Source organism: Molossus molossus, unplaced genomic scaffold, assembly GCF_014108415.1.
Source record: "Molossus molossus isolate mMolMol1 unplaced genomic scaffold, mMolMol1.p scaffold_m16_p_19, whole genome shotgun sequence".
NCBI classification, from domain to species: Eukaryota; Metazoa; Chordata; class Mammalia; order Chiroptera; family Molossidae; genus Molossus; species Molossus molossus.
In genome coordinates, this window is record NW_023425354.1 from 36584103 (window position 1) to 36611830 (window position 27728).

The 27728-nt window shown below is 45.0% G+C and overlaps 1 protein-coding gene and 1 pseudogene across 1 annotated transcript in view; both read left to right on the top strand.

The window, feature by feature from the left end:
• The window catches only part of MYO1D (myosin ID), a 327233-nt gene that overhangs the window by 99147 nt on the left and 200358 nt on the right, over nt 1–27728 (top strand). The window contains exons 8-13 of the mRNA XM_036269296.1: nt 1749–1952; nt 5384–5529; nt 5607–5721; nt 10595–10765; nt 15710–15780; nt 19117–19191. Coding sequence (XP_036125189.1) covers nt 1749–1952; nt 5384–5529; nt 5607–5721; nt 10595–10765; nt 15710–15780; nt 19117–19191 — 782 coding nt within the window. The remainder of the gene's footprint in view (nt 1–1748; nt 1953–5383; nt 5530–5606; nt 5722–10594; nt 10766–15709; nt 15781–19116; nt 19192–27728) is intronic.
• On the top strand, nt 23252–24707 carry LOC118633988 (annotated as a pseudogene).

Genomic DNA, 27728 nt, shown 5'->3' on the forward strand with positions numbered 1-27728 from the left:
CACCCTGTGGAGACAGGCTGCTCTTTCAGAAGATTTTGGGTTTCGTTCCCTGTAGATTTAAAAACTAATTTATGTAGAGAAAATGTCTCTCGTGTTTTGAAGAAATTACTTCATCAGGGGTTCTCTCCATCATAATATGAGGAGGGATTTTCCAAGCCACAATAGGTTTTGAGCCTGGCTTTCCTTAATTATCCCACTGGTATGTTGACTTTGAACTGGTGCATTTGAAGAATGAAAGAATTCAGCAGTAATGTGACCACCAACAGTATAAAATAAAATCCTTGGAACAGAATGAATGTCTAATGGCATTGGAAACATTGGAATCATAGATTATTAGAACTGGAGTTTTGACCGTCTCGCTTTGCAGGTTGGAAAATGAGACCTACAGGGGTGGCGTGGCCGGCTCAAAGGCACAGGGTCATGGCCACCAGCACTGGGGACCAACCTGGCAAGTTTATGGTCCAGTTGTTTTCCTCTCCACCACAGCAAACCCAGAGTGAAGAACCATGTATCAGATTTCTTTCATTACTGTCTGTATAATCGGACATGTTTAAAATGTAATAAACATGTAACCTTACAACAGAGGAGGGACAGCTTGAATTCAAATATGGAATAAAAATTACCTTTCACTTTACTGTAGCAAGATTTAACTCTAAATGAATTAGGACCTGTATGAAAATAGTATATATCAATATAAATTATATCTTATGTAAATGTTCCTGACTAGGAAGACTTAAGTATTATAAATTGTCTCATTCTTCTAACTAGTTTGCTAATACAGTATAACAATATCCTCCAGAATCCAAATAGAAATTTTGTTTTTAAGTTGACATAATGATTCTAGGATTTACCTGGATCAATAAAATGCAGGAAGATCAGATTTTTAAATAACAGTAAAAGCTACAACACCTTAAAACTTGTTGCAAAATCCAGCACCAGATTAATCAACAGATTAGCTGATGAGCTGGGCACTTGGTTGATGGTTAGTAAGTGTTTAGTGAATGAATGGAATGTAAATGGACTCAAAAACTTGAGGGGTAACATTTCAAATCAGGAAGAAAAGCTGAACTACTCAATAGATAGTGTTGGAGCAACTAACTAGCCATAAAAAAAAATAAGGTTAGATTCATACTTTACACTACATACAAACAAATTCTAGGTGGATTAAGAGCTTAAATGTAAAAAAAAAAAAAAAAACAATAACAACAACAACAAAAAAACAGTCTGGCCAGTGTGGCTTCGTGCTTGAGCATCGACCCATTCACCAAGAGGTTGCTGGTTCGAATCCCAGTCAGGGCACATGCCCAGGTTGTGGGCCTGATCCCCAGTGGAGGGCATGCAGGAGGCGGCCAATCGATGTTCCTATCTCTCTCTCCCTCTTCCTTCCTCTCTCTTTAAAAATCAATAAAAAATAAAATAGTAAAAAACAAAAAACACTGCACAGCTATTAGAAGAAAATATTAAATATGTATAAAATCTTTGGTGTACAGATGGTCTGAGTATGACACCGAAGAAAGATTCATAAGCCAAAGATTCACGGATTTGACTGCATACAAATATAAAACATCTGCCCATCAAAAACATACTGAGAATAAAAAGAGATGGGCGTCTGGGTTTTTATATGTAGTATATTTAGGAAAACAGGTGCTGCCAACGAAGTCGTTTCGAATTATGTAAATGTCCCCCTGACATACTGGTTCAGAATCTCATTGGTGACGTCATGTCTTGTTTCTTCCCTCTTGGTATAGGGAAATTTAAAATTCGTGGTGGATGGTGACACGCCTCTTATTGAAAATGGCAAGGTGGTGTCCATCATAGCAGAATTACTCTCCACCAAGACGGACATGGTCGAGAAAGCCCTGCTCTACCGGACGGTGGCCACAGGGCGCGACATCATCGACAAGCAGCACACAGAACAGGAAGCTAGCTACGGCAGGGACGCCTTCGCCAAGGTGGGGTTCTAACTCATTCTCTGGGCCTGGTGTGGATCTCAGCTTCAGTTTTAGGGAATTTCTGTGCGGGTGTGTTCAGATGTCCCCTGAAAGGAGGTTACGGCTTTTAGAAACCGTCATGATACTTTTGGGCCATCCCAGTCTCAAAACCCCCGAGCGTGCCCATCCTGCTAGAAAGTGTTCTGAGTAAAGCAGAGCTGACCGACTGGCAGGCTCACGGTGCCCCTCGCTTGCTCGGGTCCCGCTCACCGGCCTCTGTTTTGCCTCTCTCGCTCACTGATGCTGCGTGGAAGCCCCTTCAGAAGCCCACGGGTGGGGTTCTGCTCCGTTCTGTTTGTCTGTGTACCAGTGTGTGATGAAGGTTCCATCATTTATTAACCCTCCTCCTCCTAAGTCATTCACCTTGTTTCCTTTTTTGAAACAATGTTTCAAATTGGCCCAGTGTATCTCTCTCCACACACAAGTGCTTTTATCTCAGTTGGAGGGACTCCCAGGAATGAGCTTGCCAGACCAACAGACACACTGATTTTCAATGTTAACTTTACTGATTTTATGGATACATAGTATTGGCTCATTCTTACTTTAATTTTCATTACTAGTGTATTTGAGCATCTTACATACAAGGTATTTAAATCTGTTCTGAGGGTTTCCTGGGTATATCTTTCGTACATGTTGGGGGGGGTGGCGGGCTGTTCCCTTTTTATTGTCAATTTGTAAAAGCCGATAGCTTGAACCTTTTGTCTATTTTCCGCATGGTAAATGTTTTATTTTTTCAAGTCTGTCATTTTCTGTTCTCTTTTGCTGGTTGATGAATTGCTTTCTATTCCATTTCTTATTCTTGTAAGTATGGGGCTTGGTTTTTAGTCCTGGGAAGAATATGAATGTATCTCACTGCAATGGAGACTGGAGGGTTTGAAGGTGAGACGACATCAAGTTTGGATTTTTTTTTTTAATCCTCACCCGAGGACATTTTTCCATTTTGTGTTCAGGTAGAGTGGGAGGGAGAGAGAGGAAGAGAGAGAAAAACATTGACGTGAAAGGGACACGTCAAGTGGCTGCCACCCGCACGACCAACCAGGGCCGGGGACAAACTGCAACCGAGGTACATGCCCTTAGCGGGAACCGAACCCGGGTCTCTCTGGACCGCAGGCCAACGCTCTAACCGCTGAGCCAAACCAGCCAGGGCAAGTTTGAATGTTTTTAACATGATCACTCTGGAGAATCTTATGGGGGGACGGGAAGGTGGGTAGAGGAAGAATGGCAGCAAAGAGACCCGTTAGGGGGACATTTAGGTAACCCAGGAGAGAGATGAGGAACATGACAGCTTGGACTAGAAAGGTAGCCGTGGCAATGGGGAGAGGAGGGTGAGTTGAGACCAAATGTGTTTAGAAAATAAAGTCCACAGGACCTATTTGTCTAGGGAATGGTAGAATCGGCAATTCCTTAACGTGGTCTGGCTCCAACCTACCTCTCCTGCCTCATTTTATACCACAGTCCTGCCTCCTCTCTTCAGCCCAGCACATTCATCTTCCCTCGGGCCTCACAAGTTGTCTTGATCTCATTCTCCTTCCGGCCACAGGGCCTCTGCACAAGCTGTTTGCTCTGCTCGGATCGCTCTTGTCTCCCCTCTCGTCTGGTTAGCTCTTACTCATCCTGATCCCAGCCTGCTTTCTCAGAAGAGCCTTCCCTGGCCTCTCTGAGCCCTGAACAGGTTCAGTTCTCAGATCCCATGCACCTGTGTGTGTGTGTGTGTGCGTGTGTGTGTGTGGTGTGTGCGTGTGTGTTTTCCTTCACCTTATTCTCTAAGCTCCTTGGAGACAGAGCATGTTTACGTTTAACACCGTATCGCCAACAAACCGCATGTAGCAAAGTACTCAGCAAATATTCCTTGAATGAATACATTCCTAAGTTTCTCTTGCCATTTATTCATGGTTCAAGTAGGGTAGGAACCATTTTGGGGGTGGGGAGGTCGGGAATCCTGGCAGGTGGCGGTGAGACACCGAGGAGGGGTGTCAGGTCACGGGCACCCAGAGCTCAGGAGAGGGCTGCCCCGGGGTAGCACTCTGGAGAGGAGGGCACACTGCTGGTTAGTGTTGGGCGAGAAGCTCAGGCAGGCGTTAGACAGGGGAGAGAGGGGGACTGGAAGGAACTCCAGCCTCCAGAGGTCAGCCAGAGGGTCTGCTCAAGGTCGCCAAGAAGGAGCAGCCAGTGAAATAAACAGAAGGTTGGGGACGTGTGGTATCCTGAATCCCAGAGAGGAGAAGGTTTCGAGAGGAAAGTGGAGACGCTCCGTTGAGGAGTGCTAAGCATCTGAGTAAGTGACCTTACAGGGGGACAAGAAAATGTCTGTGTAGAGTGGCTCGGGGTCCTCGATGAGCCATTTCCGTGGGGGAGTGGGAGCGGAGCGAAGACGGGGTGGGTTGAGGCGTGAAAGGAGGTGAAGAACGCAGGCAGTGTGTATGGATATATGTCAGTGCAGAGTGGGGGGCCGGAGGGAGATGTTAAGGGAAAGCTTTCTGAAGATGCGACATTGAGAGCATGTTTGTACCAGGATGCAAATGCGTGCGCGTGTGCGGTGCCTTTGTCTGCGTGTGCCTTGGCATGTGTGTCCTTGTGTATCGGATGCGTGTTTGATTCTCAAGGAATTTCAAACTGTGGCATTTGGCCCAGATCTTTAGTATTATAAATCCACATGTATGTTTTTCAAATATATAGCGCGTTAGTGGAAACAGTTATTAACTCGTTGCTTTGCCACTTTTTATAGTTGACAAGATGAAAAAAACAAAGCAAGAAAGTGACTTACATCGGGGGAGTAGGCAAAGTATTGCAAAGCTGAGCACAGAAACATACCTGAGGAATGTTGTTGGAATACAATGCGTGTACTAACTGATAATCATCTTAAAAATCCAAACTGTGTAGTTTTGCATCCATTGTGTTGTTGTTTTTCTCAGACAGTCTGCATTTCTTATTCTGCTTGGGGTAATAACAGCTATGCTAAATGGTAAGAAGAAGGAGGATAGGTATTTAAAACTTATCACACCTGGAGAGGATTATGCTGAGTGAAATAAGCCAGTCAGAGAAAGACAGATATCACAGATCTCACTTATAAGTGAAATCTAATGAACATCATAAACTGAGCAGCAAACTAGATCCAGAGACATGGAGGCATGGAGCAGCCTGACACCTCAGAGGAAGGGAGGAGATTAACCAGAGAACCTATATACACATATGCATGGCCGTGGACACAGGCAGTGTGGTGAAGGCCTGGGACGGGGCGGGGGCTGGGAGGAGGGGAGTCAAGGGGGAGCCTGAGGGGACATCTGTAATACTGTCAACAATAAACTAAAATAAATAAATCCAAACGTGTCACAAACCTAAACAGAGACTCAACCCCGAAGAGGTAGGGATTTACCGCGGTGTTTTCCTCACAGGCAATATACGAGCGTCTCTTTTGTTGGATCGTGACGCGCATCAATGATATCATCGAGGTCAGGAACTACGACACCACCGTCCACGGGAAGAACACGGTCATTGGTGTCTTGGATATCTATGGCTTCGAGATCTTCGACAACAACAGGTACACCAGCTCAGATCCTCAAAGCTCGGCTGTGTACTTTTGATCTGCTTGAGCCTCATGCGTCCCTTCCCTTGCAGCTTCGAGCAGTTCTGCATCAATTACTGCAACGAGAAGCTGCAGCAGCTCTTCATCCAGCTGGTTCTGAAGCAGGAGCAGGAGGAGTACCAGCGGGAGGGGATCCCCTGGAAGCACGTGAGTGCACCCCCGTGGGGAGCGCCTTCGTGCCTTTCACAGTATTGATCATGTCAGATCTGATCGTTTTTTAAGGTATTTTTTAAAAATCTTCTGGGGGTCCGGCCAGTGTGGCAGCTCAGTGGTTGAGCGATGACCTATGCACCGTGAGGTCGCCAGTTCGATTCCCGGTCAGGGCACACGCCCAGGTTGTGGACCTGATCCCCAGTGCGGGGCATGCGGGAGGCCGCCAGTCACTGTTCTCTCTCATCGCTGTTTCTGTCTCCCTCTTCCTTCCTCTCTCTCTCTAAAATCAATAAAAAATAAATAAATACAATCTTCTTGGGTGCATGAAACAGCAGAATTTTAGCTTTTCCTTTGGGGATGTGTAAATACAATTCATTTCCAGGGTTGGCGGATGGGATTTTTCTAATTTAAAAGACTTCCTTGTTGGCGCCCAGAAAATGCTGAGTTATTAACATTTCCACTTCATGGCTGACACCGCCTGGGTTTTCCGGTTCGCATCTCTGTTAACAGCTTAGCATCATTTAGACGTTATCCAGAGCAGCAGCTTTTGACCTTCAGCTGGCCGAACTTGGCTTCCAAATTTTGTTTCTTCTCCTTCCTCTTTTTCTTTTCTTTTCTCCGCTTACTCCTTTTTTTTCTCCTCTGCTTTGTAAACTAAGTGACATTGTATTGTCTTCAGTTAATGTTATTTCTGTTCTCTGAGATTCTTGCGTGAAAGCACTTACATTAATTTTATTTCCATTTCTACCTGGGTGTCGCATTTCCATGATCACCCCTTTTCTTTCTTGGCTCTTTGTGAACTCTGGTACTTCTCCGAAACTAACCCGGGAATATGTTGCCAGAATCTGTGACTGGTCTGCGGTACAAACCCAGAGATCACAGCTACAAAGCATGGCAGTTAGACACCCCCGCTCGTGATAGAAGTGAGACCTAGTAATTTTTCTCTTAGAAACAATTTTAAGAACAGACTTGAACATTGCGAACACTTCGAGCTTCCATCAGTTTCTGTGTTTATCCTCTTGTGAAATAGCATAGACAATAAAAATAAAGCTGATATTTGTTTTGTGATAGTCAACATTATAGCAGTGAAAAAAACAACAACAACATTTGAAGGGCTGCATTCAAATTACTTTTCCATCCCTTCCCACCTTCCTACTTTGTATCTCTTCTCATTCAGGAAAAGGAGGTGGTAAGGGTAGCTTTCCCGCCTCACATTGTATCTTTGCCTCTCCTCGTGTGTGAACATTAGAATACCGTAAGAATTTTGTTCGAGTGTTTTGGTATAAATTTTACCTATTTACCAATAAACCGAAAGGTGTGCTATTACTTCATAATAGGGTTACCTGCCATTTTGATTTAGAGAGCGAACTCTTATGGCACTCAAGATGTAATTATTCAATTCAATAAGGTTTGCACGCAGCTTTCTTAGAGTGACTGTGTTGTATAATATAATACACAATTACTACTGAGGCTTAGAGTGTTATAGCAAATTTAATCGTAGAACGTGTTCTTCAGATGTGACTCAGAGATACCGGTCAGACATATCCTTTAATAATCAGAGTATCAAGTTCCACAGACGTAGTTGATCAAGGGAAAAGTCCACGATGGCAGAAGGCTATTTCAGACGTCTGAGAAAGGGCCAAAAGCCCTGAACACGCGAAAAGCCCCAGCGAGACAAACCAAGAAGTATGTATGTGTCCTCGAGCGAGCAGAGGGCTCACTCCAAGGTAACAGTCACTGACCACATACCAGCTCCCCCCAGATGAGAACCCCTGTTCTGGGCACGTATTTCCTTTAAAAACCCCAGACTTCTGATTTTTTTTTTTTAACGGAAATTTCAAACATACAATTTAGGAGCAGAGATCATAATGTAATAAACTCAGTGTATCCATCACCCAGTTCTAACAGTCACCAGTGGATTGCCAGCCTTATGCCATCTGTCCCCACTCACCCACCCCCAGATTATTTGGAGGCAAGTCTCAGACTGTGATGTGACAATACTGTGATTTATTTCATCTGCAAATATTTCATTGTGTTTCTCTAAAAGATAAACACTTTTACAAAAAACCACAGCCATAATACCCTTATCCCACCTCAAACACTAACAGTAATTCCTTAATGTCACCTGTCCAGTCAGGGCTCACGTTGTACATTTTCTTAGTCGTCTTAGCGTTCCTTGTTTTGTTTTTAGTCTATTTGAATTTGGATCCAAATAAGGTTCCAATGCTGAGATTGATTGATAGGTCTCTCCTGTATCTATAGGTTTTCCCCTCCCTTCCCCCCACCCTGTTCCTTGTCATCTTTTGTTGAAAAGAACAGATCATTAGTCCTGTGGTGTCTCCCCTAGTCTGAATTTTGCTAATTGGATTCCTGAGGTGTCATCAGATATGTTTCTTGGTGTTTGTGTGTCCTTGGTTGTGCGACCTAAAGTCTCAACTGGCTTCAGGACCAGTGTTTTTCTCCCAGTGGGCTGCAGACTTCCATCAGGAGGCTTGTGTGCCTGGGAGTCTGAGTGAATCAGCTTTAAAAGCTTTTGGTGCTGCCGTGTCCAGGCCTTTCTTAGCTGTTGAGGACTCTCGGGCACAAAGCTGCCTCCTTCGCAGGGGCCTGGGAGGCCCAGAGCCCACCCCATCATGTCTCTGCTTGCCCCCGGGGTCCCCTCAGAAACCTCCTGGAGATGCCAGGCTGCTGGAAGAAACTCGTTTGGAAACCACTACGTTAAGCAGCATGAAACTTACGAGCTAAAAGGACTCTTTAGCAAAGGTTCATCACTTTTGCTTTATATAATTGGAATTTTGGGGAACTTACTTCTTTTGTCCTTGGGACAAAAGACTTAGTCTCTAATTCCATCATCCCAAAGTCTAAAATTTCAGCTATTAATTAATATAGAGTTCTTGCTTTGTGAGTAGTTTAAGGATATTTTTTCCAAAGATGGAAATAATTTTCTCCCTAATTAGAAATGTAATAAATGCCAAATTAATGGTAATATTTAGGCCAGGACTCTCCGTCTTCGTACTGCTGACACTTGGACCACACATATCCTTGCCGTGAGCCTGTCCCGTGCCTTGTAGTATGTTTACAGCATTCCTGCCTCTTCCCACTGGAGGCCAGTAAGACTCTTCTAGTCATGACCATTACAAATGTCAGCAGGCCCTGGCTGGTTTGGCTCAGCCTGTGGGCCAAAGGGTTGCGGGTTCGATTCCTGGTCAAGGGCACGTACCTGGGTTGCAGGTTTGATCTCCAGCCCTAGTCAAGGTCGTGCAGGAGGCAACCAGTCAGTGTGTCTCTCTCACATCGATGTCTCTCTCACATCGATGTCTCTCTTTCTTTCTCTCTCTCTCTCTCTCTCTCTCTCTCCCTCCCTCCCTCCCCCCATTCCTGCCCTTTCATGCTATCTAAAAATTAATGGACAAATATTCTTGAGTGAGGATTAACAAAAAACAAACAAACAAACATAAATACGTCAGCAGACATTGCCAAGTGTTCCCTGGGGGGCAAAGTCACCCTCTATGGAGAACCACTGACTTAGACAAACCAGAAAAGTATTAAAAAGGAAAGTGAAAGCCACCTGGTTTGAGACCTACAGGCCGCGGAATACAAAAGAGAACTTGGAAGGTTAGGAATGGAGCTGGAAACCACAGGCAAGTACCTGGCAGGTGACCTCGATTTTAAATAGCACAGAGCAGGAATCCACGAGACACTTTCATAGTCTGTTAGGAGTTTGTAGATCTTGCAGAAGGCAGTAGAGGCAACTGTCGGTTAGGGACCTCCTCTGAGACGGAGCACATCCCCACGCGAGGTCAGAGTGGATGACGGTGAGCCGCCCGTGCTCAGTCCAAGCGCAGCGTGCCCGTGCCCGGCCGTGCGCTGTCTGTGAACGGTGGTGGGCGTGTGGCAGGACCTCAGAATCAACAGGTGTAGAAGAGAATTGCATAAACCTTGTGTCTGTTGAAGTTGCCCAAAAGCCAGCAGTTACTTATAACTGTATTCAGCTCCTAGAAGTAAATGAAAAACGTATCGTTTATAGACACGTATATCTGGGAATTCAGATTCTTATGCTGTACCCTGAAACACATCGGAACTCCGTCAACCTGCCCTGGCCAGTTTGGCTCAGCGGTTAGAGCGTCGGCCTGCGGTCCGGAGAGACCCGGGTTCGGTTCCCGCTAAGGGCACGTACTTCGGTTGCAGTTTGTCCCCGGCCCTGGTTGGTCGTGCGGGTGGCAGCCACTCGATGTGTCCCTTCACATCGATGTTTCTCTCTCTCTCTCTCTTCCTCTCTCTCCCTCCCACTCTATCTGTACAAAAAATGGAAAAATATCCTCGGGTGAGGATAAAAAAATAAATAAAATAAAAAACCCCGTCAACCTGTATGTGCTTGTTAACTTTGGGAAACTGGAGAAGGCTCCTGTGGATTCCAGTCCAGACCCATATAACTGAAAGTGCAAGTTTGTGTGATTCCTTGACTTCATCAAATTATCAGTCAAATAATGCTTGAAGGTCGCTTGCTGGCACTTAGTGGAATCAGGGTCTGGGGGTTAGTGGCAAGCAGATTGGGGGGTTGAGAGTGTGAAGGAGTCGGGTCAGGTGCAGGATATAGGGACAAGAGTTAGCGATGGGAGAAACGTTAGCTACTTTATGACTTCTGACCGGAGCAAAGCTCATCGCAGACAAAGTGTTTCATGGTATCAAGTCAGCAAAGAAAGTAAGCAGTAAGCCTCCGACGGAATGTTGCTGTTAGACCTCCTTGACGCCATTCACGTTTTCCGTCGAGGGAGCTTGACGTAAACGCTCGACACACACGGGGCCCCGTGTTCGGCCTGCCCTGGCCCCGTTCCCTTTGACATCGCTTCCCTGCTCTGTCCCGCAGATCGACTACTTCAACAATCAGATCATCGTGGACCTGGTGGAGCAGCAGCACAAAGGGATCATCGCAATCCTGGATGACGCCTGCATGAATGTCGGCAAGGTCACCGACGAGATGTTCCTCGAAGCGCTCAACAGTAAATTAGGCAAACACGGGCACTTTTCCAGCCGAAAGGTAATGTGTCTAATGACGGCTTGCTCTCGTTTTCATCTGTAAGACTTTCCTCATCGTTTGACAGACTTAAATGACTTTATATGTGGGGTTACAAGAATGTTCACTCAACTGAGGCCATCAACATCCATTCAGTGATTTATTGCTGTGGATAAAATTCTGCCTTCTCTGGTTTATAGGATGACAAGATTGATAAAACTCATTCTGTCCAGGAGAGGGCGCTCCAGACTACTCAGTTGACTAGAACTAGGGAAAGTGATGATGTCATTGATAACCAATAGGTACAGAGTCCCAGAGTCCTTATTCATCGGCCAGAATTTTGCTCCTGGCACTGAAAATAGCTTTTGTCCTTGGCTTTTTACTGTAATCCTCAGTTATCAAGCGTAGTGTGTTTGCTTTGCCAGACTGTGTGACTTTTCTTAAAAACAAAGAAATTCTAACCCTGGCTGGTTTGGCTCTAGCGGTTGGAGCATCGGCCCGCAGACCAAAGAGTCTTGGGTTTGATTCCAGTCAAGGGCACGTACCTCGGTTGCTGTTCAGTCCATGGCCCTGGTCAGGGTCATGCAGGAGGCAACCAGTCGATCTGTCTCCCCCCGCCAATCTGAAGATAAATAGAAAAATATCCTCAGGTGAGGATTTAAAAAAAAACAACCGAGGAATTCTAGCTGTAAGTCTAGTTGCTACAAGGAAACTCATTCCTTAAATGCATGGGTATGCTTTTAACTCCCCATTTTTCAAATTCTAAAAATTATATCAACAGATCACATTGCTGAATAATTGGTGGCAGTTGTGCTTATCAGATCTTTGTGCGGTGCCTTGCATGTAGCATGCCATCATGTTTGTCCTAGGAGGGTACACCATCGCCTCCAACTATTTTCTACAGATACAGGCTTGTCTAGCAACCAAAGGCTAAAGGAAAAACAGTCCCCATACATCTTCACGTCCGTAAAAAGGAGGCAAACATTTCTGATCCTTCGTAATTCCGTGTACATCTGTGATGCCCTGCCATTGTTCAGCACAAATACATCTATTCTCTAACTTTGTCCCCTTTGAAGTTACACAATCAGAATAGGAAGGTCCCACAATTAACTAGATAAAGCACAAACTATCAAGATATAGATTACTGGCTGACATGTATTTTAGGACAGTTTATTTCTAAAATATTCTCCTTGGTCTGTGACTGAGGATTGACTTACAGCCCTTCTACAAGTTGGCTTCCAGATACTTCACTCTGATTTTGGACATCAGGGTTTTGGTTAGAGGTATCCCTTTAGTTATTCCCCATTTATAATGCAAATACTTACTAAATGCATCTCATTTTTCAGGTACAATTTTGGGTGCTTGGGGACAGAGCAGTGAACAAAGTTAGAAGCAACCTAAATAATTTAGAATGATGTTTTCAGAGATGGCATGATTACATGGGCAAATGTCCTATTTTTGAGGGCTAGGTTAAAAATGTTCTTTATGCTCTAGCCAGTGTGGGTCAGTGGTTAGAGCATCAGCCATTGCACCAAAGGGTCACGGGTTCAATTCTCTTGTCAAGGACACATACCTGGGTTGCAGGTTTGCTCCCTGGCCCCATTTGGGGTGCGTGCAAAAGCAACCAATCCATGTGTCTCTCTTACGTCGATGTTTCTCTCTATATCTTTCCCTCTCACCATCCCTTTCACTTTCTCTAAAAATAAATGGAAAAAATGTCCTCAGGTGAGGCTTAACCAAAAAAAATATATATGTATATATCCTTTATAATCACAGTTCAGGTTTTGGAGACTCGTCTAGAATTATTCCTACCAGATGATAGACAATCAGTGTTTGTCAAATTTGAATTAAATTGGTACACTCATACCAAATAAATCTTACAGAATATTGAATTTTAAATTAAAACATGCAAGGCTATACTTCATTTAAATAAATAACTGTGACTCTGACATGAGAAATCACCTCATTTTGATATGTGACACCTTGGCCATTTATACTCCTGAATTAAATTTGTCAACTAAGTATTTAGGAATATAATCTCATTCTTAAGGTAGCAACTGTACCTAGTACATTTAAGCAGTTGCTACTGATTTGATAGGAAATGTTGAACAGCAATTAATCTGTAGAGATGGATTGTCTTTCTTGCTTGCTTGTTTTCTTCTCTCTCTGTGTGTGTTTTTCAGTCCTTACCCAAGTATATTTTTCCATTGATTTTCAGATAGAGTGGGAGGGGAAGAGAGAGAGAAACATTGATGTGAGAGAGGTACATCAATTGGTTGCCTCCTGCACAACCCGAACCAGGGCCAGGGATCAAACTGCAACCAAGGTACGTGCCCCTGACCAAAATAGAACCCGCAACTCCTTGGTCTGCTGGCTGATGTTCTAACCACTGAGCAGAACCATCCAGGGTGTCTTTTTCTCTTTCTTTTTTCCAAATGTGGGAGCCCAGGTTTTCCATCTCTCAGACCAGGTGGCTCCTTCCTCGAGCATCGTCCCCCAGACAAGCACTAAGGATGGGGAATTGTTAAAGTATGTTCTTTCCTGGGATTTTGCCTAATGAAAGAAAGAAAGAAAATAACCAGGCTGTCAGGATATTTTCATCACTATGAATCCAAATGTATCCAAATGTGATCCCATTTAATTAGTATAGACATCTCTTGGGTCCTTTTTCCTTGCGGGGTTTGTAAATAAAAGGGTTTTATAAAAGTGGTTAACAAGAGCCTTGACTGGGTGACTCGGTTGGAGTGTTGTCTTATACACTGGAAAGGTTGCAGGTTCGATTCCCAGTGGGGGCACATACCTAGGTTGCTGGTTCGATCCCCAGTCATGGTGTATATGAGATGCAACCAACTGATGTTGTTCTCTTTCTCCCTCTCTCTCTCTCTCAAAAAGAAAAAAAAAAAAAATCAGTAAAATCATATCTTTGGGTAAGGATTTTTTTTTTTTTTTGATCCTCACTCGAGGACATTTTTCCATTTTTTGTTCAGGTAGAGTGGGAGGGAGAGAGAGGAAGAGAGAGAGAGAGAGAGAGAGAAACATTGATGTGAAAGGGACACATCAAGCGGTTGCCACCCGCACGACCAACCAGGGCCGGGACAAACTGCAACCGAGTTACATGCCCTTATCGGGAACCGAACCCGGGTCTCTCTGGACCGCAGGCCGACGCTCTAACCACTGAGCCAAACCGGCCAGGGCGTAAGGATTTTTTTTTTAAGTGGTTGATAAGAGAAGGAAAGAGGAAAACCCTCTATATGTTATTTGGTGTCTGTAGTTTGCTTAACCTTCAAAACACCTCTCTGAGATGTGATTATTAAAGTTGGAAACAGCAAGTAGATGATAGAGGCCAGATTTGAACCTCAGAAATCTGACTCTAATTTCCTGTCTGACTAATTCTTCCTCTAACCATCTAGTTATCAGCATAGATCCCATCATCCTGATTAGGGTTGTTTGTTATCAGACACTAAAACCTCGTTGGTTTTTGTGCATCACCGCACTCAGTGTTTTGTGGATCCTTAGACACCTGCTTTAGAACTATTGGGATATCGAGTAACCCTTCACAGGGCAGGCAAAGAGGTCTAGGTGCCACTGTAACAAGGAAACTTGCAGAGTTATGGAGATCATCAGGGCTATGTAAACCTGCCCTTCCATGTCCGGCCCGTGTGGCTCAGTGGTTGAGCATTGACCCATGCACCAAGAGGTCTCCGGTTTGATTCCCAGTCAGGGCACATGCCCAGGTTGTGGGCCAGATCCCCAGTGGGGGGCATGCAGGAGGCGGCCAGTCAATGTTCCCTGTCATTGATGTTTCTGTCTCTCTCTCTCCTCTCCCTTCTTCTCTCTCTAAAAACCAATAAAATAAAAAAAAAATAAAAAAAAAAAACAACCTGATTTTCCAGCCCTGGCCAGTTTGGCTCAGCGGTTGGAGCATTGGCCTGTGGACCAAAGAGTTGTGGGTTCGATTCTGGTCGAGGGCACTTACCTTGGTTGCAGTTTGGTACTGGCCCTGGTCAGGGATGTGCGGGAGGCACCCAGTCGATGTGTCTCTTTCACATCAATGTTTCTCTCTCTCCCACTTTCTCCCTCCTTCCCTCCCTCCCACTTTTTCTGACCATAAATAGAAAAATATCATCAGGCGATGATTAAAAAAACAAACAAGAAAACTGCCCTTCCATGAAGCATTCCTCTTCAGTGAGAAAGCTCTTCGGAAGGCTGATCCCCAAGATAGACCTGAACTGCCAGCCACTGTGCGCACAGGAAGCACAGACGTTGCGTTCGGTCCCGGAAGCCCTTCCCAGACTGCTGCCTCCTAGTTCCGTGACCTTCTGCCAGTTGCCCAACCTCTCTGAGCCTTGGTTTCCATATGTGTAAAACAGAACTCGTAATACTGACGTCAGATGTGAGTTGTGAGACTTGAATGAGCTATATGTGCCTAGCAGCCAGCCAGCCCTCAGCCTGGTCCTCCGCAGGTGCGACAGGGGAAGGACATGCATCAGTCAGGGGAGGCTGGGCTGTGTGAAGACAGCGACCAGGATTTAAGTGTCATAGACAATGGGAGTCTGGTTCTCTCTCCAGGAGCCAGACTTCCTTCATTTTCCACCTCTTCCCTCCCTGATGCACTGCCCTTCTCCACATAAAGCTAGGAGGAGGAGAAAAGACAGTACAGAGGAGGATTGCCCACATCTTGCCAGCTTTGGCCTGGAACAGCCTCACCTCACTTCCACTCAAACCTTCCATTGTCCAGAACGTGATCGTTTGCCCATGTTCAACAGCAGGGGGCGCTGTGTGGATTTCTCCTGAAAGCGCTAGTCTTGACCAGAGAAGCAAAATATTTAAATCAAGCCCCACCCCATGTGATTTCATTCATAATGATAATTACGATTTGTAGCATTATTGTCATCTTCTGTGAAATTGGAATCTGTTTTTAGGAACGGGTCAGTGGCTATTTTCAAAATAATCTCCTTTATTTCCTAGCTCTGTGCCTCAGACAAAATCCTGGAGTTTGATCGGGATTTTCGAATTCGACATTACGCAGGTGACGTAGTGTGAGTATCTTAACTTTGGTACCTAACACGATGGTTTGCGTGCAGTCTCACTTCAGAAAATATAACCAGGGGAAAATATAAGTTGTTTTCCTATTCGTTTGCATTATTTTCAGTCATTGCATATACCTCGTTTAATCTTTAAAACAAAGTTGGTATAGTTTCATTCATTCCTGGCTTTTCAAGCATTTATTGAGCAACACTGTGTGGCCTTCCCCGACTCCTGGCGTGGTTGGCAGGCAGGCAGAACCAGCCGATGGACAGAGAAGTCGTGGGGGCACGGGAAGAACGGGGATGCAGCAGTAGATGAAGTGGGCCTTTCCCTGAAGAAGCTAACAGTTTCGGGAGCACACCAGCAGATGAGTCCCTCTAAAGAAGAATGTATGGAAGGGTTAAGTTCGAGGTGCACAAGACACCGTGGAAACACTGAGCAGGAATAATGAACCCGGAGTGAGGAGTACAGGGCAGTCTTGCTGCAGGAAATGATACCCAAGCTTAGTCCTACAAGTGAAAGAGGCTTAGTCAGGAAGAGAGGAGGAGGAGAGAGGCTGTTCCGGGCAGAAGACACAGCAGCCGTGTGGGCCCTGAGGTGAGCGTCCCCCCCGGGCGTGAAGAGCTGCAAGCAGTTGGGAAACTCTGGGAGCGAAACCCAGTTTTGCCATGTTGTTTTCCAAATATTAATTGAAAAGAAGAATTTGCATGAGCCACATTTCCTGATTATAAAACAAGTAGAAATTGATAAGAAAATATAACTTGAAACTGTAACTGCCCCAGTGTTTTAGGCTCCTAGGGCTGCTGCAACAAGTTACCGAGTGGAGGGCTTGAGACGGGAGAGAGGTGTGCTTTCAGTTCCGGGGGCCGGAAGCTTGAACCTGGGTGCTGGCGAGGCCACACCCTCAGGGCTCCCGAGAAGTCTCTTTTTCAGCTTCCGGTGAGCGCAGGCTTTCCCTGGCTTGTGGCCCCTCACTCCAGCCTCCGCCTCTGTGGTCACACTGCCTCCACCTCGTGGGTGTGTCTGTGTTAAATCTCTTCTGCCTCCGTCCTACAGCCACACTGTGAGGGCACGTAGGCCCCCCTGGGTGATACGGTGTAAGCTTCTCTCCCGAGCCTTCGCACGGTCACACCTGTGCCGACAGTCACAGCTTGTAGGGAGTTTGACATGGGTGTTCCTCAGGAGGGCATTTTTCGGCCCACTGTACCTAGTAAGCTTTGCTGCCCACTGAACACTGCCCCCTGCCTTGTTGTTGTTCTTTCTCCTCATGGTTGACCTCGGGAATTCTGTGTGTGCTCATAAAACCCATCCTAGGAAGAGATGAAACAACAACAGAGAAGCAAGGGGTGATCTCCAAATGCCGAAAAGACATCGGAAGAAATTTTGATTGCTGTTCCTGATGGAAATGAAAACTCTGAAATCACAAAATAATGTGGCTCAAAATGATCACCCCCATCTGTCAAACTAGCCATTAGTGCTGGGGTGGCACCATTTCCCACGTTTTCTGGTCCCGTTCCCAGGTTCTAGAACAGCGAGGAGGGAAGACCCGGCACCACACAGATGGCTCCCACCGAAACCCAGGCCTCACTTGCTGGGCACTTTCATCCAGCTCGAAATGGCATAAAAGCAGATGGGGACAGAGGCCTTGGAGACCACCTAGGCCCGCCCTTTTGCTTTACAGATGGAAAAACAGGCAGGGTGTGGAAGATTCGTACCCAAGGTCACTCAGCATGTTCGTGGAAGAGCTGAGACAGTGACTGGGCTTCCCAACTCCCGGAGCTCTAGCCGACCTCCTTGAGGGTGTTCAGTGCCTCAGACTTCCCCGGCTGCCCTAGGCCCTCCCGCCCTTTTCTAGGTATTTCCTGGGTGTCTTCTGTGTGCGCAGTATTCTGTAAAGGACGGTCCCTGCCCACAAAGCTTTCCATGTAAGATGCACACATACATTTATGGTTGTGTGTGTATTTTATTTAAACACATACATTTGTATGTTAGCTGTATAAATAACTATACATATATATATACACACATTTATATGTATACATTGGTACAATAAAAGATGGTCTAAAATAACTGCCGAATGAGTTGTCAGAATTCAGAACAGAGAAATGAGATCATACTTGTAGCTGTGTGTGATAAACCCAGGAAAGCTGAGGCTGCTCGGATCCTTGGATGCTGGGAATTATTTTTATAGGAACAAGTGGGAAGACTGCTGAAAATATTCAGAAAATTGCAACTAGGTCCATTTGACTGGAGGGTATTTTTTTTTTTTTTTGTAGCATAGACAAGTAGAAATGCCTAGAATAATAGGTTGAGATCAAATCATAATGAGTCTTGAAAGCCAAAAAATAAGGACTTCGAAGTTTGAATTTTATGGGTTAAACAACAGATTGAGTCGGGTGACTCTAAGGGTTCAGTCCACCGCGACTTGAAGGCATTAGGAAGAAGACCCGGGTGGAGGAGGCAAAGACATACTCTTAGACCTTCAGGTGCCCATGAGCAGCATGGCCTGAAGCACCTCTCTTGCAGAAATAAGTATGTGAGGCTGAAACACTGGTGAGAGGTCAGGGTTAGAGAGCTGAGAATTGTGTACACTGCTGTGATTGTCGAGGAGACAGAGACACGGGTAAGAAGACAGCTGTAAGGAGCAGCTGCATCTAGACTTCCTGCTCGCTCCACCTCCCAGCCTCTGCCCTCAGCACCCAGAATCCTCCATTGCTTTTACAGCCCCAGCCCTGAGTTTGCTCCCCCTAGAGTGCGTGCCCATCACTGCAGCAGAACAGCTCCCATCCCGCCTTTCTCTCCAGCTGCTGGACTTGCAAGACCTGACTCACCTCCCTTCCTCCAAACCGTGAATACTGGCCTCCTCGTTTTCTCTCAAGAATGCCACGCGTGTGCCCGCTGCCATCCCTTCATTCTGTTTCCCTGGGCAATCCGCCTTCCTCTCCTCTGCCTGTCCAGCTCTTACCATGCAGTTCTCCTTGGATTCCTTATCCCACCCTGAACACACCGACCTCCCTAGCATGAGGCTGTCAGTGCCCGTGTGTCTCTGTGGTGCTCTTCTCTCAGGGTTACTGTCTGTATTTTAAAGGTCACCTTCTTGAGGTAGGCAGTAAACCGGTAGAAAATGATCTTAATTATAATAACAGTGATGATGTGTGCTCTCCTTCTAAGGAATAGAAACAATCGCCCCTCTATTTAGGAGGTAACGTTGGCATCCCTTATCACAGAACATGGAGGGCGGAGTCAGCCCGAGAAGTTGATTGCACAATGAACAGTAGAAGGGTGTGTAGATTTCTAGAAAAGTTTGGTGAGTAATGCTTGTTTTCTGTGTTTTTTCCCTCTGTTAGCTATTCTGTCATCGGTTTTATTGACAAAAATAAGGACACTTTATTTCAAGATTTCAAGCGCCTCATGTATAACAGGTACGGTTGCATGTTGTCATCTTTATAGTAAGCGCTTTGACATATATTGCACAGGATATGTGCGCATGGTGACTTGTATGTGTCGATGTTAAGATGTTCTGGTAAATTTTCTTGATCTGCTTGATCATACTTAATGAATAAAATCACTTTATGATTATAAAAATCGGTGAACTTAGGACAAGGACCTGCTAATGAATGCGATTTTCCTTGGGTTCCTCCGTTCACTGCCGGCACCCCCCCCCACCCCCCCACCCCACCCCGGCGTACTCAGGAGTCCCCGGCCAGGCCAGTGGCGAGTGGAAGAAAACCTCTGGCCCAGCTGAAAACTGCACACTCAGGGTCCCACTGGTGTGTCTTTGCCTCCGACTGAGCGGTCACTCTGATATCAGAGTAGCATCTAGCATCAGGGAGGATAGATCCTAAGTGGACAGAATCTTCTCACCGCCCCAGGAAATGTGAAAAGCCAAGGAAAGCATAGCGAGTCCAAACCCAGCAGGACACTTAGGGAAGAAGGCCCATGAAGAAAAAAGGATTCGTAGCCCACTTCTCAGGGGTCGGAGGACCGTCGTCACTCACAGGTCAGGTCTCCTCAGTCAGCTGGTCGGTGGATCATCAGTGACGTGTTGAGCACATCTGAGCCACAGGTGCGTCCACGGATGCAGCTGGGGAAAAAGTATAGACCGAGTCCCTTTCCCCGTGGATCTTATATTCCAGGGCAGGTGACAGGCAGTAAACAAGAAGACGATTAGCCTCCCAGCAGTGACAAATGCTAGGAAGAAAAATTAAGGCGGTAAAAGACTGAGGCAGGCAAGGAAGGGCAGGGGAGACATTCTGGACAGGATGGTGGAGGGAGCTTCTTAAAGGAGGACGTTTGAGCAAAGACCTGGGTAAAGTGAGGTAGCAAGCCCCTGGGGGAAGAGCATTTCAGGTAGAGAGACAGCTAGTACATGGTGCTAAGGTAAGAATGAGTTTGGGAGTATTGAGGACAGCCAGAAGGTCATTGTGGCTCTAAAAAAGAGAGAGAGAGATGGGGAGAGTAATAAGGAGTGAGTTCAGAGAGGTCAACCAGGCCTGGGTTATGAAGAGTCTGTGAGCCAAGGTAAAGAGGAAGGGTGAAGGGAAGCCATCGGAATCAATGACTGGATGTGATTTATACGTAAAGAAGTCACTAGTGCTACCTTGTAAAGCTCACAGTGTTACGGGCAAAAGTAGAAATGGGAGACCAGTTAGGAGGCTAGTTGAGTCCAGTTAGGAGGCTGAGACTTGGATGGTAGTGACCGAGATGATGAACAGGAGTCAGAGTGGGTGATATTTGGTAAGTAGAGCCAACAAGAGTTGCTGGCGAATGGGATGCATGATGTGAGGGAAAAACAAATCAAAGATAATGCCTGAGCAGTAGAGAAGGGACACTTGATGGGGGAAGACAAGAGGAGGAACTAACCTGGTGGCATAAATCAGGTTTTGTCTTGGCTGTTTTATGCCCGAGGTGTGTATTATATCGGACATCCCGTTGAAAACACCAAATAGGCAAGTGTCTGTACATGTCTGGAACTCAGGGTGAAGGTGAAACTGGAGAAATAAGCTCATTGACAGTATTTAAAGCCATAAGACTGGATGAGATTTTAGGGTGAATGCAGATTTAAAAATAAAAGAGAGAAGAGGTCAAAAGATGAATCCTTGAGACCCTCCGACATTTAGAGTCAAGAAAGAAAGGCCCTGGTTCAGCAGTTAGAGCGTCGGCCTGCGGTCCGGAGAGACCCGGGTTCGGTTCCCGCTAAGGGCATGTACCTCAGTTGCAGTTTGTCCCCGGTCCTGGTCGGTCGTGCGGGTGGCAGCCACTCAATGTGTTCCTTTCACGTCGATGTTTCTCTCTCTTCCTCTCTCTCCCTCCCACTCTATCTGAACAAAAAATGGAAAAATGTCTTCGGGTGAGGATAAAAATAAATAAATAATAGAACCCCTTTCTTCATTAAAAGAAAGAAAGAAAGGAGGGACTAGCAAGGGAGACAGAGTGGGCCAGCGAGGTAGGAAGGAAACCTGGAGTCCGGTGTCGCAGCGGCCAAGCCAAGGAAAAAGTGCTTTAAGAAGGAAAAAATGTAAACTGTGTCAAAATCTATCAAAAGCAGGGTGATGTGAGGACCAAGATTAAGCACTGGTTTTGCTACCTTGAAGGTCAGTGTGACTCTTGACAATACTGGTCTCAGTCGAGTTGTGAAGACAGGTGTGTGATTGAAGTGGGCTCAGGGGAATGCAGAAAGTTAGAATGTGGAGACATTGTGTTTGAGCAGTTCTTTCGAGAAGTTTTGCTATAAAATAGTTCATCTTTGTACATGTTGATGCCACCAAGAATGCTGATGGAGCTGTCGTCACGAGACAGTTACAGAGACTTTAACTGTGATAGGGTATCCATGTAGGATCTGGTCATGGGGGAAGGGGACTTTCAGAAAGCAGTTTCAGTATTTAATTTATCAGGTAAGTGCACCCATTTTGAGGGACAGGTGACAGAGTCTGGCATTGCTCTGTGTAGAAAATGTCAGAAACTCAAATTAGAAAAATTGCTTTAGTTGGCCAATGACAGTGTCCGGGTCTGTTGCTGGGGGAAGAAGGCAGCCAGGCTGTGTACCAAGAGGCTGCCCAGTTACCCAAGGTTCAGCTCATGGAGAACAGCCCCACTTTCCAGGATGGATACACGTAACCCCAAGCTCACAGGACAAGTGTAGAAATGAAGCAGCCTGTGGATTTATTCCCAGAGAAAAATCTAACCATCACATGGAGTGGAATCCTCGCGTTGGTATCACAGATATGTTTTCCTATTGGAAAACCTACTAGGGAAGTCAGATAGCAGTGAGAATTATAGTTTATTAATTGGCCGTGAAAAATATTACCCATAAAATTCAGAGTGCTTAATTGCTTGGTAAACATGGAATCAGGACAAAGGAACATAGATAAATCTAACAATTAAAGGCATCAAGCTAAGATGAATTCATTTCACAATAGGGATGATCTTGCCAGAGGTGTAAAAACATTAAAAACAGCCTGGTACTGGCATAAGAACAGGCATATAGATCAAGGGAACAGAACAGAGAACCCAGAAATTGACCCAAGACAGTATGTGCAATTAATATTCGACAAAAGAGGCAAGAGCATACAATGGAGAAAAGACAGTCTCTTCAATAAATGCTGTTGGGAAAATTGGACAGCTACATGCAAAAAAATGAAACTAGACCACAAACTTACACCATACACAAGAATAACTCAAAATGGATAAAAGACTTAAATGTAACTTGTGAAACCATAAAAGCCCTAGAAGAAAATGTAGGCAGAAAAGTCTCAGACATCATATGTAGCGGAATTTTCACTGATACATTGCCTAGGGCAAGAGAAACAAAGGAAAAAATAAATAGAACTACATCAAACTGAAAAGCTTCTGCACAACAAAAGAAACCAGCATCAAAATGAAAAGGGAAGCCCAGGCCGGTTTGGCTCAGCGGTTAGAGCATCGGCCTGCAGTCCAGAGAGACCTGGGTTCGGTTCCCACTAAGGGCACATACCTCCATTGCAGTTTGTCCCCGACCCTGGTTGGTCATGCGGGTGGCAGCCACTCGATGTGTCTCTTTCACATCGATGTTTCTCTCTCTCTCTTCCTTTCTCTCCCTCCCACTCTGTCTGAACAAAAAATGGAAAAAATGTCCTCGGGTGAGGATAAAAAAAAAAAGAAAGAAAGAAAAGGGAAGCCACTCTATGGGAGATTATATTTGCCAATGATACATGGGCTAAAGGGTTAATATCCAAAAGATATAGAGTACTCATACAACTAAACAAAAGGAAGACAATTCAATTAAAAAATGGGCAGAGGACCTGAATAGACATTTCTACAAACTGTACATACAAATGGCCAGGAGTGGCCTCTCCCCAGAGCCCTGGGAAGGAGCGATATGGCCACCGTCCTGCGTGGCGGCAACTCAGCGAAAGCTCTGAGCGCCCTCCAAATCCCGAGTGTCCCCACACAGTTCCAGCCCGGTCCGCCTGCCCTCTGCCAGAGCCCAAGCCTTCATGCAGGATGCTGTGTTCTCTGCTCCTTTGTGAATGTGGCTGCTAGCCGGTTATGCTCATGATGATGACTGGGTTGACCCCACAGACGTTCCTGATGCTGCTTCAGGAACGATGAGGAAACCTCAGATGAAATACGGTGCACCAGAGGAAAAAGAGGTCAGTCCCGACTTTCATATGCTGATGAATTGTCGGGCTGTTACAGCAGACTTGATTCTTTAACTCATAAGATTGATGAATGTGAAAACAAAAGGAGAAAAGACTGTGAAAGTCAAAACAATCCTGTTTTCAGGAAACACTTACGTAAGATTTTAATTGAAGCCAGAAAGCTTGGACTTGCTGATGCAAATAAAGATGATAGGCATTACGGTGCCGAGATTATCCTTAAAAGACAAACCTTGATAGAAATACAAAAGTTTCTCGGTGGAGAAGACTGGAAGCCGGGCGCCTTGGATGATGCACGAAGTGATATTTTAATTAATTTTAAGTTGCATGATTTTGAAACAGGGAAGAGGCGATTTGAAGATTGCTTTGGCGTGGATCCATAGGATGTGTTTACGGTGCTTCCGTGTCTGTTCTGCATCGTGATGGTAGCTACCAGCTCTGGACATATCGTTGGTACGTCCAGTTGAACCGTGTTCTGTTCGTCAGTTTTCCCGTCAGTTTGGGGTGGAAGTGGATGTGTTTCACAAGTTGGCTCTCGCACAGCAGCAGGCCGAAGTCGCCGAGAAGGAGCCATTCAGCAACGTGTGCTGAGAAGGTGGACTGGTCTGGAAGTCTCTGGGAACGGCTTAACAGTTCATGGACCTGTAAGGATGACCCATGCCAAAAATACTATGAACTCTTATTAGTCAACCCTACTTTGTCGGTTCCACCAACAAAGGCCCTGGCAGTGACGTTCACCGACTTGGTCACGGAGCTGTGGAAGTACGTCGGAAGAGGAACTGGAGAATTTCTGAAAGCTCTCCTGGAGGAGATCCCGGCGTTACTTCACTTCCCAGTGCTGGTCGTCATGGCGTTGGCTGTCCTGGGAGCAAGAAAGGGAGAGAGAAACATCAGTGTGAGTGAGAAACATGGATCAGTTGCCTCCTCTATGTGCCCCAATTGGGGACCCTCAACTTGGGTATGTGCCCTGGACGGGAGTCGAACTGCAACCCTTCGGTGCATGGGCCGATGCTTCGTCCAACTGAGCTACACTGGCCAGGGCTAAAATACTGAGAAAAAATTTAAAATACCATCTCTGCAAGCACATAGCCATCAGGGTGAGGAAGTCACCGAAGCCTGGAAGACTCCACTTGCACTCAGGAAAGGAGAGACTCGTGTCTTTGTGTTGTGAGAAGTGTTGACTTTACAGATCACCTGCAAGTCTCTTGGTCCTTCCTCTGCTCCAAGGGCCCCACTTTGGGAAGTACTGTCTAGTATTTCCCATGGACTGTAACTCAAATCCTGTTGAATTATAGCTGTAGCTAAAACCAAGTTTGTATTGGTAAAAAATAATAATAATAATAATTACAACCTGTAGGAGAATGTTTACATAATGATGTACAACTTTGAACAATTTTCGACATTTACCTTACATGATGGGTGTGAATATAGACAACATATGCGCAATTATCAATTAGTACCTTCCGAAAGAACGTTCTAGGCTTTAGCCTAACTGCCATTGTTATAATTCAATCAAAATATGTCCAGCTGATTGAAATGTCTACTTAATACTGAGTGATTTCTCAATTTGTATTGGCTACTCTGGCCATGTATTAAAGAAGAAATCTCTAATGAAAAAAAAAAAAAATGGCCAGGAGACATTTGAAAAATGCCAATGTCACTAATCATCAGAGAGATGCAAATTAAAACGACTATAAGGTATCACCTCGCACCTGTCAGGATGGCTGTCATCAACAAATCCTCAAACAACAAGTGCTGGTGAGGGTGTGGAGAAAAGGGGACTCTAGTACACTGCTGGTGGGAATGCAGACTGGTGCAGCCACTATGGAAAACAATATGGTGTTTCCTCAAAAAATTAAAAATGGAACTGCCATTTGACCCAATGATTCCGCTTCTAAGAATATATCCTAAGAAGCCTAGAACATGAATCAGTAAGAATATAGGCACCCCTATGTTCATAGCAGCACTATTTACAATAACTAAGATCTGGAAACAGCCCAAGTGTCCATCAGTAAATGAGTAGACAGAAAAACTGTGGTACATTTACACAATGGAATACTGTGCAGCTGTAAAAAGGAAGGCTGTCTTACCCTTTAAGATATCATGAGGGACCTGGAGAGTATTAATTATACTGAGCAAAATAAACCAGTCAGAAAAAGACAAGTAGCACATGATCTCACTTATTTATGGTTTATCATGAACAAAATAAACTGTTGCTCAGAATAGATCCAGAGCCATGGAAGTAGGAAACAGACTGACAAACCTCAGAGCGGTTAGGTGGGGGTGGGGATACACCAAGGAACGTACACGCGTGCACAACCAGTGGACATAGACATACGTTTGGGGAAAGCAGGATGGGTGGAAGCAGGGAGGAGGGGTCACTGGGGGAAGAGGGGAGTTGGCGTCTAATACTTTCAACAATAAAACAATAGTAATAAATAAAAATGAAAAAGTCTGTTGACTGCAGCTTACTGTATAGATCTCCATGACAGGAAAGGCCTTGCCAGTGAGGTGGGAAGTCTGGACATTGTTCGGGCTAAAGCTGTCCTCCTAGATGGTGTTTGGGTGGACTACCTTTGCCTCTGGACACTTCAATGCTTCCGTACTAAATTGCCTCCCAAATTTCCATCCTTTTTTCTTTGTATATATTTAAAAAGTAACCCTTGGGTCTCTAGTGCTGTAGACCTTCAGCATATACATGCATGTTAGTGTGTGAGAGAGAGAGAGAATGAGAGAGAGAGTGTGTGTGTGTGTAAATGAAAAGAGGAAGGAAGGAAGTAGGTGGCATGCCAGGTGCACAGACTTTACTCGTCGCTACTGTCTCCTTATCTATTATACATACTGGGTTTCCGGATAACAAAGTTTCCCTTTTAAGGAAAGGGCTCCTTTAGCTTATCTATTTATTTTTTGAGCTATCAGTAGCAGTGTTTTTATTTTTAAATTTTATTTTTCAATTACAGTTTATAGTCAATGTTATTTTCTATTAGTTTCAGGTGTACAGCATAGTGGTTAGATAATCATGTACTTTACAGAGTGTTCCCCCAGAATGTCCAGGAGCCACCTGATGCCATATATAGCTATTACAATCCTATTGACCACATTCCCTATGATATACTTTATATCCCTATGACTGTTTTATGACTACCAATAGCTACTTCTTAATCCCTTCGCCTTTTTCACCCAGCCCCCAATGCCCCGCCCCTCTGGCAACCATCAGTCTGTTCTCTGTGTCTATGTGTCTGTTGCAGTTTTGTTTGTTCATTTTGTTCTTTAGAGTCTACATATAAGTGAAATCATATGGTATTTGTCTTTCTCTGACTTATTTCACTTAGCATGATCCATTCATGTTGTCACAAATGGTAAGATTTCATTTTTTATATAGCCAAGTAATATTCCATTGTCCTATATGTACCACAGCCTGTTGTTGTTAATCCCCACCCAAGGATATTTTTTTCATTGATTCTTTAGAGAGAATGGAAGGGAGAGAGAAACATAGATGTGAGAGAGACACATCGATTGGTTGCCTCCCACACAGGGTTGGGGATCAAACCTGCAACCCAGGTATGTGCCCTTGACTGGGAGTCAAACCTTCAACCCTTTGGTCTGCAGGCCAATGCCCTAACCGCTGAGCCAAACCAACCAGGGCTGTACCACAGCTTTTATATCCACTCATCTATTCATGAGCACTTGGGTTGCTTCCATATCTTGGCTATTATAAATAACACTGCCATAAACATAGGAGTACATATATTCTTTTGAATTAGTATTAGTATCTTGATATATACCTAGAAGTGGAATCACTGGGTCATAAGGCAGTTCCATTCTTAATTTTTTGAGGAACTTAACGTACTGCTTTTCATAGTGGCTGCACCAGTCTTCATTCCCACCAGCAGTGCCCGAGGGTCCCAGAAGAGGGCCCCTTTAAATGTATGAAAACTATTTGGTTATTATTACATTCATGACTTACTGGCTTAAAAGTTTTCTCTTTAAAATGATTGTATGCATCTATTTTAATTCATCATGAATCAATTCTGCTGTTTAATAGTATAATAATAAGCGTCTTATTTCCTCCATTTTCAACACCCCCTCCCCCCTGCCTAATTTACAAGGTAGTACAGGAATAGTCTCTAAAAATGACCAACAGCGAGTAAGGTGGTATTTGGGGTAGAAGCTACATAGACCCAAAGCCAGTGGTCTGGCATCAGAGTTTGCAGAGTCCACGTGCCCTGCTTTCTGGAGTGTGTTTAGCAGTGTGTTTAGAAGGCATCGGCACTATGTGCACTAAACGTTGAGAACCACCGCCTTCCACTCTGACTCTGCTA